This window comes from Cyprinodon variegatus, unplaced genomic scaffold (genome assembly GCF_000732505.1).
Source record: "Cyprinodon variegatus isolate N-32 unplaced genomic scaffold, C_variegatus-1.0 Scaffold83, whole genome shotgun sequence".
Taxonomy (NCBI): domain Eukaryota; kingdom Metazoa; phylum Chordata; class Actinopteri; order Cyprinodontiformes; family Cyprinodontidae; genus Cyprinodon; species Cyprinodon variegatus.
Genome location: NW_015150536.1, coordinates 611518 through 626231, shown reverse-complemented (window position 1 = coordinate 626231; position 14714 = coordinate 611518). Strand labels below are relative to the sequence as shown.

General features: G+C 36.7%; 1 protein-coding gene across 2 annotated transcripts in view; it reads right to left on the bottom strand.

Moving 5' to 3' along the window:
• Positions 1-458: 458 nt before the first annotated feature.
• The window catches only part of eif2b3 (eukaryotic translation initiation factor 2B subunit gamma), a 48128-nt gene continuing 33872 nt past the window's right edge, over positions 459-14714 (bottom strand). For both annotated transcript variants that reach the window (XM_015373209.1, XM_015373208.1), the window contains 7 exons: positions 13278-13367; positions 10083-10219; positions 9708-9898; positions 9133-9195; positions 8814-8962; positions 4352-4455; positions 459-644 (listed from right to left, as the gene is read on the bottom strand). In XM_015373209.1, coding sequence (XP_015228695.1) covers positions 583-644; positions 4352-4455; positions 8814-8962; positions 9133-9195; positions 9708-9898; positions 10083-10219; positions 13278-13367 — 796 coding nt within the window. In that variant the 3' untranslated portion in view covers positions 459-582. The remainder of the gene's footprint in view (positions 645-4351; positions 4456-8813; positions 8963-9132; positions 9196-9707; positions 9899-10082; positions 10220-13277; positions 13368-14714) is intronic.

Sequence of the window (14714 nt, the reverse complement as noted above, 5' to 3'; positions counted from 1 at the left end):
TGGGGAGCCAGCGTTAACTGATACATGACCGAGCTGGGTGGTCTAAGGCCGACACATACACCATTTTTGTGTACAAATAAACTTAACCCCCCCCTCCTAACACACAGCATTGTGGTCACCCCCTCCCACTGCCTTTCCTCCCCATCTCTGCTGCTCACAGCTGCTCAGCGTGCGTGTGTAAACACCTTCACACACCGGGATGTCAGTGGGTGTGTGTGCGGTCTCACGCTCCTCCCTCTGAAACACTGTAAACAGAGTAACTGAGAACGATGGAGATGACAGCGATCTGATGAGGGAGTGGCTACAGGACGACCAAATCAGCAGGGTAATGTTGCTCCTTATTTGCTTATGAGATTATGCTGCCTTTTAAGTAGGGAGTGTTATGGTTTCATAGCAACAAAGATGTTAAGAAAAGAAGTTAAATAAAAAAAATAAAAAAAACACAAATCAGTGCAGTGAAGTGAACAAGTCTTTATTGGAACTTCATAAAAAAAAAAAAATCCAAAACTTTTAGACTGTCTGTCAGCTTCCAGGCTTCTGATTGGTCAGTCAGCTGTCTCAGTCTACCGTTGCTCCTTTTCATTAATTGAGCAAGAACTCCATCAGTTGGGCCCTTCCTACGATGACCTCATTTGTTCGCTCAGCTGGAAAGACAAAAAAAAAAAAAAAAAAAAAAATTTTTTTATGTACATATATAGTCTGATTTAGATATTTGAATACAATTGTTGTGAAAAGCTTGATCTTCTGTTAACTTCATAGTAGTAAAAAAAAAAAAAAAAAAAAAGGACTAAACTAAGGCAGAGATAAATGCAGATTAAAATTTCTGTACGATGATCAGGACGCTTAGACAACTTTTAGACAGAAAATTGAATCAATAAATGAAAAAAGTGATGAATTCCGGAGCACACAGCGTAACGGATTTAAAATCTATTAGATCAGTAAAATGTCAAGAGTTGCCCTTTAAACAAATACATTCAAAAAACCTTTATAAGTCAAGATTAATAAAAGTTAAACAGACATCAGAAATATGACATTTATTTTAAAGTAATAGAAATCTTTGCTGCAGTTCAGTGGGTTGAAACTTGTATCTCCACCCTGTGATCCTTTTTACTTAGTTCATATTTCTGTATTATAACACGTTGGAACTATATCTGCTGCAATAATATGGGTGATGATCTCTTCTCCAACACAAGAAGGAGTAAAACTAAAAGTTCTCCCTGGATCCCCTCCCATCCACCAGCGATTACCGGTTCTGATCCAAAACAAATGGTGGTGGAGAGCAATGTTCCGTCCACACAGACAGGTTTTAGTGTGAAGGAATCCTTTGCTCAGGGTGAGCTTAGCCACTGTTGTGTGAAAGAAGAGGACAAATGGAGCATGGGACTGCAGGAGACGGAAGGGAGGGAGAGGCGTGGAGTGACTGGAGTGTAAAAGAGGAAAAGTGTATGCTGTATGAGCCAAAGAAGCCCCCGAAAGCCAATAAAGTCTGTGGTTGTAGCGACACCATGTGTGTTTACATACCTCTCCTGATGATGCAGTGATAGAAACTTGAGAGGAGGGTGGGTTGTTTTAAATCTACCCAAATATTGATAGGGAGGGATTTTTAGTTTCAAACAGATCGCACCATTTGAAACAGAATAAATAGGCATTAAAAGCATTGTTTCGCTTTATGGGAATGATAAAGATGTGCATCAAAGCAAAAAAAAAAAAAAAAAAAAAAAACACTGTAAAAAAAAAAAAAAAAAAAAAAAAAAAAACAACCCAGGAAAATCAACAGCCAATAAACGGTGTGAATGCGGCGCATGTGTGTGTCTGTGTCAGGCCGTCATGGTGGTCTTTGGCTGCTAACGGCTTCAGCAGTAGGGTGGGTGTATAATGTCTTTAACAGCCTGCGGTCAGACAGCTAGATTGGCAACAAGGAGCTATCTTTTATTCAAACATTACAATGATACTAAGAAAAGCAGACCAAAGCTTTATTTTAAGTTTTATATAAAGTAATCTAATAGACCAATGATTCTTTTCAACAGTTACTAAGACCAGTAAAACAGGAATTGGTAGTTGAAAAGAAATCTTGAAATAAGTATAGTAAATCATATATTTTTTATGAAAAGATATTGTTTATAATTCTTCAGCAAAATATGATCAACTTTGCCAAACCAGGATATTTCTGTGATGAAACCTGCAAAGTGTATGAAAAAGCATTAAACGAAAATGGAGGTTAGCTTGATCACACGCCGTTAGCTTCAGAACCATCTCAACTGTTTCATTTTGAGATGATTTTAGTTCAAATTCAAACCGCTGTTGCTCAAAGCGTCCCGTTGTTCACTCAATTAGGCATCTTAGTGTGATAGCAAAGCTTGTTCACTCTTTATAAAGAGGGGCCATGTTTTTGTTACATTGCAAGAACAGTTTGGAGCCAATTTCCCTGGAATATTTTACTTGTGGGGACTTTGGGGTCCTCAGAGGACCAGTCAACTGTTCTTCATTGGGAAAAGTTCTCTTCTTGGGTTGGGGGTTAGGGTTAGGTCTAAGGTGTGAATAGAGTTTAAGTTAGGGTTATGATTAGGTATGTGTTGGTAATAGTTAGGGTTAGATGCAGGGTCTGAGTTAGATCATAGAAATGAATAGAAGTCAATGCAAAGTCCCCAAAAGGATAGCAGGACATACGGCGTTTGTGTGTGTGTGTGGCTGCAGGCTGCTGCTGTTGAATTCCGGGTGGTCCTGTTCTGGCCGTGCTCTCTAACCTCTCCATCAATATAACACACATATATAGAAACACAAATACACACACATACAGCTAGCTCTGGGGACAAGGGGATTAAAGATATACTGAAAAAAAAAAAAACTTTAACAAATCGGACTGAGATGGAAGAAACGTTCCCTGTTGTCTCTAATGCTTGGCACCTTCAAATGGATGCCACACTCTGAATCAGTCACAAACTGATAGAAATAACACAGAGAATATTAGAAGGGCAAACATTTAAATGTTTTTACATTGATACACTGGTCAAGATTTCCTAAAGGCAATAATTTCAATTTTTTTGATCTGCTTGATTATTTTATTCTGAGGACTTTAACTCATGAAAAAAGATACAGGCCCTGTTATGAAGGTAGTATCTTAAATCCTACACAAAGTTAAGGTAAAGAGGTGATCTTAATGTTTGCATCTGTCTATTTCTGCAAAACTTTATGTCATTCCTGTTAAACAGTAGAGTAAATCCTGTAGGTTGAGACATTTATCCCCAACAATACATTGGTGCCCCTTAAACTTTCTGAAATAATTGTTGTAATATCTTTACCATCCAAGCAAACAGTTGCTCAGTATCTAAAATTTCAATTGTAAATTTTTTTCGACGTACATCTTTAGAAGTATGAACATTTTTCATCAATCAGCTCTGTGATTGGCATGTCTCTTAATGAAAAAAAAACCCATTTAGATTCTCTTTTTTTTTTAACCACTTTAACCAACAATGTGTACTCTTTTGTGTACGGGGCTGCAACTAACGATCATTTTGCAAATTGATTCATCTGTGGATAATTTTTTTCGATTATCGATTAATAATCGGATAGCAAAAGGTTCCTTAAAGATGACTTTTTACGAAATTAAACCAGGTGAAACTTAACCTTTTCCACTTGAGGATTTCTGGATAGAGCATGTTGACAGATTAAAAAGGTTTAGATGTTTAAATATGAAATGTTTAAATATTTTCTTAGAATTGCTGCTCAAGGTGGGTCACTCTGTAAGCTAAAGGTGTGTTTTAGAGTCTATACTCAAGTTCAGAATTGATTGATCACTAAATTAGTTGACAATTTTTTCAATAATCGATTAATCAAGACTAATCTGATTAATTGTTTCAGATCTAATGGTGTATAATAAAAAATATGAGCTACAGTTCTTTATTTATAAAGTGGCATAGTTGATAGAACTATAAAACTGAATCAGTCTAAAATAAAACCACATATTGCTTCTGGAAATAAAAACTAATCAAAACAAAAGAGGACATTCCTAATTTCTACCAAGTCTTTGATGCTGTGACACTAGCACCAGCCATGAAAAATGATGCTGAATTATTGCAAGATTAAAAAAACAGTGCAGCTGTTTGATGAAAATGTCATGAACAGGTCCTGATGTTGCACTAATAAAATCTTGGCCTGCTTAGGTCGGTATATCACACTCAGTGAAGACTTTCCAGTGGAAACGCCTTCATCACTATTATATGTCACAAAGACTCTGAATGTTAATAATGGGTATTTTAAACAAGCCCAAACCAACAAGGTGAAATAAGAAAGATCATACTCAGAGTGTTTTTTTTGTGCTAAGTATTGATCCGTTCGTGCAGCTCTGACTTACCTTCTGGCTCGACTCGCTGTCCGTTTCCAACCAGACAGTATTTAAGATCTGCTCCCCTGCCAATGGTTGCATTGCTGCAGATTACGCTGCCTTGGATGTTGCATCTGGAGATCAAGCAAACATTTAGTGTTGGGAGGGTTGTTAGAATCATGCATGAATAAAATTTAAGAGATGTCATTCGCACAAGGGAGAGAAAACACCAAAGATTAACGCAGCTTCTGTTGGAAAGGTAGAAACAAAGAAACAGATATTTAACTGATTAATTTGAAACGAATAAACAAATAAATAAGATGAAGACTTCAGGTTTATTTTTTTTCTCTGAGTAACAAAACATCTTTAAAGAATTTCTTTAAAGACTTATATTTTTTTCTTATATTTATACAACAACACAACTAAGAAGGTAGCATCTGTTTGAGCAGTGTGGGAAATTAGGCTTTAATGTGACCAGTCAAGAATAAAACACATTTGAATAAACAAATCAAACCAGAAAGTAGACCTTTCGGGAAGCTGTTTCCATCTTCCAGATAATAAAGAAGTGAATCAAATCTGGAAATTTAAGGGATTTTTTTTCTCCCTCTTTACACTGAAGTGAAAAGTGACAGCTTTCGTACTTTTCCACACTTTTAAAGACTGAGTAGGAACCTTTTAAGGAGCAACTGGTGAGTTATAAAGTTAAATCAGCTTATAAATTCAACTTATGTAGCACCTGCAAGAAGTAAGTCCGTTTCCCTGTTAGTGTTGAAATATTATTTTTCGACCAAGCCGCATGTTCTTTTGCAAACGAGTCAGAGAGCCTTTATGTACGGCTTTCCTCTCACAGCTGCAGCGCAAACTGGAAGGACAGAGCAGGGTGCTCGTTTCCTCTCAAGGATCGCCACACCTGCCATGAAAACTCACAAATATCCAATCATCTAAACTTAATGACATGCCATTAGCATTAATGTCAGCTACCGTAATAACATCGCCCTATGCCGTGTGAATGCGTTTGTGTGTGTTAAAGGCCCTGTGCTGCAGTTCCACCTGAGCGCGCCCTGCCAACCCGCCGTGCCTGCCCCCATTCAGCCAAACCATCACCATAAAATTCTTGGAGGGACACACAGACATTGCCTGTGTGTCCAGCAGCCGACTAACCATTAAGGCTGTGTATGCGCAAGCGTGTAAGACACAGAATCTGTGTGTGTGTTTCAGAGGCTAGAGGGAGCCAAGTGGTGAGCACACGTGGGTCTTGCCCAGGCAGTGACGCACACACACTTGGCTCTCCGTAACTCACACACAGACAGGTTTGTATTGGCCTGTTTTATTCAGGTGGTTAGACCAGGAGGGGGAAAGACAGATATTTGGTGTGTGTGTGTGTTGCAGTGTGTGTAAGTGACTACCTAGGAGGTAGTGGTGGTAGTTGGTGACGGGAGATTACAAGATTCAGAGTTTTGTAACATTACAGAGAAAGGGAGACCACCAAGGAAGCTTCAGAGCTGAAACACCACTAATTACTAACACCAGGGCTCCTCCTTGTCATGACCCCCACATCCTCCCTCCCTATTACACAAACAAGCACATACACAAACACATACACACATCATCCCCCACCTCCTGTGCCACCCATCCTATAAAGTTGACCCCTACTATCCCCCTCCTCGAACACGCAGTGCTTTGTCAACAAGCTCTGGTCAGCTCCAAACAAAGAAATCAGAAATGTAAAGGGTTTCAGAGACATGGCTGGGGTCTGCTAATCCCCTCATACTGGTGCTTTCTTTCTTTCTTTCCCTCTTTTTTCTTCTTATGTCCTCAAAGCAGTAAAAGAAAGAATTGCAAATTTTTTTTTCTTGAGCGCTAGCTTGCTTTCCTTTCGCTCCTTTCTTCCCTTCTCCTGTCTCTCTCATTCTTCTCTGGCTTTGTGTGTGCACCTACACGGGCATGATGAGGGTCTCCACGCTGCCTGGCCCGGCTCCCTGAAAGGGCTTAAGGAGGGATGGTTGGAGACAGAAAGAGAAGGGAGATGGCGGTGGCTCCACGATGAAAAGAAAGGGAGGAGGAGTAAGAAATTGAGATAAAAGAAAGGACCTTGTGAACGAGTGCATTAAAATCTGGACTAGAGGCCAAGTTGATCGACCCAGGTGCTAATTCTACTGTAGCTACTGCTGATCTTGATGCATCGGCACATCGTTTTTACTCTAACAACCTGCAAAAAGTGAGATGGCATTTAGCAGAATGCTCATCATTGAGCATCACATGCTTTCTGTTTTTTTTATTTAGATACAGAAGTTATTACTTTTTAAAAAATATTTTAACAGTTGTTAAGTGTTAAAAATGTTAAGATCAAAACATCTTTTTTTAAGTTAAATCAAAAGCATTAGAAGCACAATAAAAGTTAACCTTGTATGATATTTATTCAAAGAAATTATCCAGAAGACTTTTTTTTAAACATATATATATATATATATATATATATATATATATATAAATGGGTAAATTGTTCTTCAAAAGGCTCAAATGTTTATTTACATTTTGAAACAAATGCAGAACAAAAAGCATTAATATGTCTGTTGTAATGAATATAATTTTTTGATGCTGATTGCTGCAGCACATCAGGAATTTATTCTAACTGTTGAGGTTAGAGAGTTAGTGGGCGGGGCTAACTCAGCTGTAGACAAACCAAAATGTCTCAGGAGGACTTATTGTGGAGTTTAATCAACAAAGCGTTAAGATCTGTTTGAATATAATCTATAATTAATTTTTGCTTTATAAAATACAATCACAAAAACAAGCAGAATTGTTAAATTCTTCTTTTCAGTCATTTCTCTAGTTTTCATAATGGTTCCAGAGATGATTTATGTTGCTCCAGATATGCTACAATAAGGGAGGAATAAAGTATTTGGAGACATCTGTAAAAAAAAAAAAAAGTGCCTGTTTTACATAAACCTGATTATTTTAAAGGACTTAGATTGATCTAATATGTGGTTTTAATAATGTATGATATAAAGTCAAATCTAAAAATTGGCAAACTGAAAGGTTTCACTTCGATATTTCTATTTATTTTATGTATTTCAGGATTCCCATTAGTCTCAATAAGAGTAGAGATTACTCTTCCTAGGGTCCATTTAAAAAAAACAAAAAAAAAAACAAAAAAAACAATCAGTAAATACAACAAAATGACAACAGAAAGGGTGTTTAAAATAAGTTCAATTTAGCTTTCAGTGTTTGAAGAACATTGGTTTCTATTACAACATCTAATTAAGTTATTTAATTTCTCGATAGTCATCAAATTATCCATCATCTGTAGGTAGAACAATTACAATTTAATTTGATCTATTACTATGTTATACATGTTCTGTATGGCTAGTTTGAGACTCAACACTAACCCCTAAGGGGCCCCACTGTGTTCAGACAGCGTGAGGAATTACTGCCTGTTAGCTTTGCATCCAATCTAGCACCAGTCTGTGGAGACATCTGTGTTTTGATCTATTGTGTACCTTGAGGTACACAATAGATCAAAACAGTAGGGATATAAGTAGGGATATATTTGTTTATTTACATGTAGTTAAATTAAAATTATGACACAAACAATCATTTCATAATTAAAGACCATGGCTACAATCTTCTCAGAAAAAGATAAATATTTTGAAAATATACATCCACAGAACATCTATAGTGGTGCAGAAGAGACATATTAATTATAGAGAAATATGATAATATATGAATAATAGTTTTAACAGATTTTATGAGACAATTGGTGACATAAAAGGAATCTGCACTAACAGGAGTGATTAATGGACACATTTGTGATAGGGATCAGAAATTACTTCTATTTGGATTTCAATTGCTCAGACACAAAAACCAACAACCATCTAACTTGAACATCAAAGGTTTGCATTAGCATTAGCAGAACTGGAAATGGGCTGGCAAACTGTAAGGAATGAGAGCGGGCAGAAGTGGGTGCCTCACATTCCGTTCTACTTGTACCCATCTACTTCACCTTATTACATTTTGTCCCTAATTTTGTCTTAGGAAACTTTAGCAGACGTGACTGTTTAAGAATTTAGAACTAACTATGGCAAATAAATAAATGACCCTCCCCCACCACTTGGTAACTGGGTTCAGGTGAGAGGATTGGGGGCTAACTGATTCCGAAACAAATGTTGGGTTTCTCTATAAGAAACTGTGTGTTTGTTTGGCGGTGGTCTCTGGTTGGCTGCACACTAATAGATGCTTTGTTCACGCTGCCATTTCTGTGTGACCTCAGAAAACAAAACAGCAACACTTCCTTTCAAGACACACAGAAAACACTCCATCACATATCTGCAGTACAAAATCTGCACAAATGTGTGTTGAGTGGAAAATCCCCTCCTTTTAAGCTCCTTTAAAGTGATAAGAGTTTAAATAGGGAATCTGCTGCAAGGATAGATTCAGTGGACGATGGTGAGCTGTTGGACAATAGTGTGTGTACAGGTAATAGCATGCTCACCCTTCCTCTATGGTAACTCCATGCATGATGATGGAGTTGGTGATTTTGACCTTCTCTTTCACTATACTGGAGTTTCCAATGGTGGATCTTTTTATGGACGTCTTATCTGCTATCTGGCACTGAGCTCCAATGAGGCTGTCTGATCCCACCTGCAGGACAAACAAACTGTTGAACTACTCTGAATCACAGGTAATAAACAAAATGGACACAATGATATGAAGAATAAATGAAACTCTGAGAACTGATACAATAAATAAATAAAAAGCAGAAGACACTGACTAGTGGGTCAGCGTCTTCTGCTTTTGTGGGTAATGCTCACCTGACATCTCTCAGAAATGGCAGCAGATGGGTGAACTGCTGGCTCCTCAAACAGCTTTGGGACCTAATGGTGAGAAAAACAGCATAATAAAATATTAGAGAGCAGAAAACATATTTAATAACCAAATTACTATGAAGGATTTCTGGATCTATAAGTAAAAGGAAAAACAATTGTGAGGTGACTGGAATGAACTAACTTCCACCTTGATCAGCCTGCACCTGTGATTCGAAACTAAACGAGCTATCAGGTTATTGTCACATTGTTGCGGAATTAGAGAGAAGAATAAAAGTCAACTTTTTCAATTCAGTGAGGTGTATATTTAAAGAGGAAGCACAAAAGTAAAACAGCCATTAACAGTTTTATCTTCGATAAAATGGCTACAGTTTCTTAAGAGTTTATAGAGAGAGAATAACATTTTTAACTGATAACAGGAAGGCTAAACCAAGCATATCAAAACTTTAAAAACACAAAGATGGAAAATTTAACACAGTTCTGATCATGTATCTATATATCTAGGTAGAAACAATTTATTTTAAGATGCAGTATCAGAAGAGTGGGCTAATTCTCAGACTTACCTGTCGGTTAGCCTCTATGTAAGCAGCGAGTGTGTTAACACGGTAGCACAGGCCCTGGTCCATAATGTGAACATAGCAGCGAAGCTTTCCTCCGTGGTAAGCCTCACTCATGTCACCGCGGTGATCATTCCAGCAGGACCGTTCCTGGGCCAGCTGGAGAAGAGACTCGTCACGTGATGAGATGAGAAGCTCTTTGAGCCAGAAAAAGAACCAGATTAGCAAAAAAAAAAAAAAAACATCAAATATCACAGCAGATTTTGACAATTTTTGTGTCTTATCTGGGAATCAAACATATTTTTACAAAACAGCTTAATAAAATGTTATTTTCCCTAGTTCTGATGAAGAAAAATTTGATATTTCAGTGCAAACACTAACCATGGTTTGTATGATTTACATTCTTTTTCTGGGTCTGATCCTCAGAATCTTCTTTCACTTTCTGACTGTTAGTGGTTTTGGAAAACTGCTTGCGCACTAAATATGGTACTAATTCTCCACGAATTGATGAAATGGACCTAATAAAAAAAGAAGAGAAGAAACAAAGGAGAAACATTTTAATATAGACATTTTTACTCCAGATATAGAAAGGATTTCTCAGATCCTGTGATGCACTACCAAGCACTCTGAGCTTTAGCAGGTACACAAAATGGACTAAGGGAATTATTATTTCATTAAGGCAAAATTTTAGATAGTTATTTCTGTTTAAAACAATAAGCAGTAAATGTTCCTAATAAAAGTTTAGAACAAAACCACATGAGGATGAACTCTAATTATTCTCATCATCTCCGTCTGTTTGCACTGAGCTTCTCTTTTGGTCCCTGTTCCCCTCCACCGCCCCGCATCCCCAGACCCCCTCCACTTACTTTCTTTTAAAGGGAGATTAGAATTTTCATTTGAATGACAGGAGAAAAACAACAGTTACTTTGTCCATTTCTGTCCTCCAGCAAGGGACAGAGAAAGAACACGGAGGAGGAAGGAGGAGAGCCCGAGAAGAGCGGCTGAAAAGAGAGTCCAAGAAAGGAGCTGGAGAAAGGAATGAGTCATCTAACAAGAGAGACGATCTATGACGGGGGCGAGGGGGCATTCGCAACGCAATGATTGATGTAAGATTTATATCTAAATCTCTTTAACTAAAAATACTGGTGGGGTGAGCAGAAGTGAATTAGGATTTGCTTGAATTTATGGACAGGAAGTAGTTTGAGAAGGATAGGTCAATTTTATAAAGGGGGGGAGAACTCACTCTGGTCTCACATCAATGGCAGGAGATTTAGGCTGAATTAATGCTGTTTAAGCAGGAGTTTCTAGAAATAAAACGTAGAAAAAGATAAAACAGCACAAACCTATCATCATTCTAATAGTCCAGGTAATATGTACCTCTGAAGTTTACACCTTTAAGAAACTTAGGTGTATCTAATATTGGTATGATGAGTCAAACCTGATACTTTTCATGCTTTTTTTAATAACTTTCCAGATTTTCTCTTATCTGTAAATAAAAGCAGTAAGTAGGATTGGTCTGGATTTGTAAAGATAGACAAAGTCTGATTCCTACCAGCATAAAGCCTGTTCATTGTTAACACAACTGCAATGATTGCAGAGACTTTTTGCATAAAGTGACTCGAAGTATTCCATCTAAGCAGAGCTTGATACTCTGTTGTTCACTTCATGCCCAGAAGAAAACACAGCAACCGGGACACAAATATCTCCAGTAATAGTAAAGTGAAGAGGAATCTTAAATGTAGGTTTTGAATAAAAGTCAAAACGAAATGGAAAGTCTTGGAACTTCTATTTATATGAGACTTTCTTCAATAGTAGAAAGTTCTTAAGCATATTGGCTCAACTCTTTGAGAAAAGTTGGAAAGAAGCCACACAGTTTATGTATCAGCAAGCTGGTATAACCCTGGCTGCATTTATGACAGGTCTACTAATCAGAAATAGTGGAGTTTATCTAAAGTAGTCGGCTCCCTGGCATGATTCCTGTTTTTAATCATAGTCCAGATGTAGAACGTGTCATGGTCATGGATTTGGGGAAGATAATGGGAAACATAAGTCTTCCAAAGCAGTTTTTTGTTTATGTTTTTTCCTAAATGTGCTCAATTTTAAAGGCTCAAGCCGATCATTAACTAGAATTTACCTGAGACACCAGGGTCCCTGTCCACTGTAAGGCTAGTTTAAAATCAGATTGGACTGAGAAGCTGTTGACTGGAAAAATAACGCTGTTAAAAAACACATTTCTTAAAGTCTGGTTATAATCAGCATTAATTTACTCAACAAGACAACGAGTTTTTAGATAAAAAGGGTAATTAAAACTGAACAAACGGGCAATAGTAACAGAACAATTGTTTGGTAGAGGTGAAACATTCAAACAAAAACCAGTAAGGCATAGTGATAGTCATATCATACTGAAAGGTTGTTTAACTTCCTGAGGGACTGATTCTTAGCACAAAGTCATTAAAGTAATAAATATTAAGCAAATCCTAATTTTCAAATCTCACCTCATATCAGCAGAGAGTAGCAAGTCTCTGTTATGTCTGATATTAAAAGTGGTCAAATACTGAGGCAGGATCTTGCTAATGATCAGATTTTCTATGGGTGCTTTGCAACTTGCTAAGGTCCATTTTTTTCCAAGCATCAGTGGTGATTATTGTACAATTTTATTCTGTTTGGATTGGAGAAAATCCAAAATAAAATTGGATTTCTGAACGAAATTCACTTAAAGTTATAGTGGAAGATTTGTAACTTTTCCAATATGTCAGACTAGATAAGTGAAGTGAAAATTCGGGATGAGCACATAGGACAGCCTTACAGAAACATATCAACACAATGATTGACAATAAGGACGACCACTTATTTTGATGAACCACCCGGAAAAAGAACATCCACCATTATACATTTAGGTTAAACGTGTAGTATTTGGGTTACCCTTTAAAATTGTATTGAAATGCATCAACAAAAGCCTAAACATTCAGCACGCTCATGAATACCATGACTATGAGCGTATGCATGACTGTGACCAGTACTCAAAGAGGACCACCAGTTGTTTTTCATTCTTGTAAAATAATAAAAGAGTAAAACCCCAATAATTGTTTGCAAATTGTGCTTCGTCCACCAATTCTGATTCAACTAGAAAAAACTTTTTTCTCCTTAAATCAGGAGAGCCACATAACTGTCTAGAAATTCTCTAGATTTACGACATGTTGATATCACATAGATCCATCTGGGTAATATAAACCTCAGGCTGCAACTGAAAGAGCCAGTGTCACACTGCTTTACTCTGGAGGCTAAAGGCCTAACAGCCTGTCTCACTGGCACATAGTAAAACAAATTAACACCTTGCTAGAATACCGCGCTAACAGACCCGTTCAAAGCCTTCCACACCGTGGAACCCAGTTTAACAGTTGCAACAGATTAGGCAGTGATTGAGGGTTCCTGTTGATGTCCCTGTGTGGATTTACTCATGTCTACATGCATGCCAATCAATGATCTTTGCATTTTAAACACAAACTGCTAAAAATGTACATAATCTTTAGGAAATGTTAGAAAATTCAAACTCAAATGGATAACTGGAATACTTGCTTGTTTTCTGTAAGAAAGTCAACAACAGCTTTTTTCAGACAGTAGAGATGAGCGTCCACCAGGCCCGTTTTGATGTGCATCCTGGGATGTCTGCAGGTCAAAAGGAGGGAAAAAAAAAGGTAATGAGGTTATGTCCAACTGGAAACTTTACCAGCTTTCTAAAAACAAATCTGTATCAAGCATACTGAAGTTCAGATTAAAGAAGAGTATTTATTTTTTTAATTCATTGATTAACTGGGTTTTATAATCTGGTAATCAAATGAAAACTGTTAAGAAATAAATTAATTTAAAAACATTTATTTGTAATTATTTAATTGTTTTTCCATTTCATTTAATTATTTCAAACAAATGTGAAAACAAAAAAAACTAAGAATGAGAAAACAAAGTTAGTAATTCAACCCATTAATATAAATACATATTTTTCAAAGGGAAATATATAAGATAGGTTACATAACAGAAAGTAAGAATGTGACAAATTAAAACATGAAATAAAAAAGATTAAATAAATTAAAAAAAATATTAGACATTTAAATTAATGTGTTGGATTCATTACTTCAACCTTTTTGAGGAAAGACGTAATTTAAAGAGAAATTTTATACGTTTTTACTGAAAAATATCTTTAAAAGAGTCTTTTTATTTGACACTAAGAGAAAAACATCATTTGATAAGCAGACTGACACAGCACACTGGAAAAACAATCTAGAAATAAGTAAAAATTTCTTAAATTAAGTGTATTTATCCTTAATTTGAGCAGGTAAATGAGATAGGTTGCCAATGGAATGAGTTTTTTTACTCTTAAATAAGATAATTAGATAAAATGCACTTGAAATAAGACAATGCAATTGTGTTTTCTTATTTTAAGTGTAAATTATCTATCCATTGGCAAAATGTCTCTTTTACCCCCTCAATCAAACAACAAATGCACTTATTTTAAGAAAAAAACGACTTATCTAGATTTCCATTTTTCCAGTGCAGTAGTTCAGTGCCAAAGCATAGATAAGCTTGTAGCTTGTTTTTTATTTCCTGAATTTAGTTCGGATTGTAAGTTCCTACGCTTTTCCACAGATGTGACGTCGGGAGTGTCCATTTTAAATGGGTCGGACCTAGCAAACAACCAAAGCGTTATATTCAAGATGGATTTTGTGGATACTCAATAGCGACTGGCATCCAGCTCAACTCAGACACCAATGGCAACTCAATTTTGGGTTAAATCTTTTTTTTAAATTTGTCAAGTATGAACACGTGCTACGAGGAGGATTAGAAAGGTGCTACACTTCTGTGGCCACAGGTGGGTGTATCATTAGAAAATTCCATAATGTCTCTTTAATAAAAAGACCCAAACTGATTGGTTAACCTGATCCACCACGCCTGGTGAAACCAAAGGGTTTTTGAACCAATTTTTAGCCATGCTTACTGATTTTAAAGTGGCATTACAGT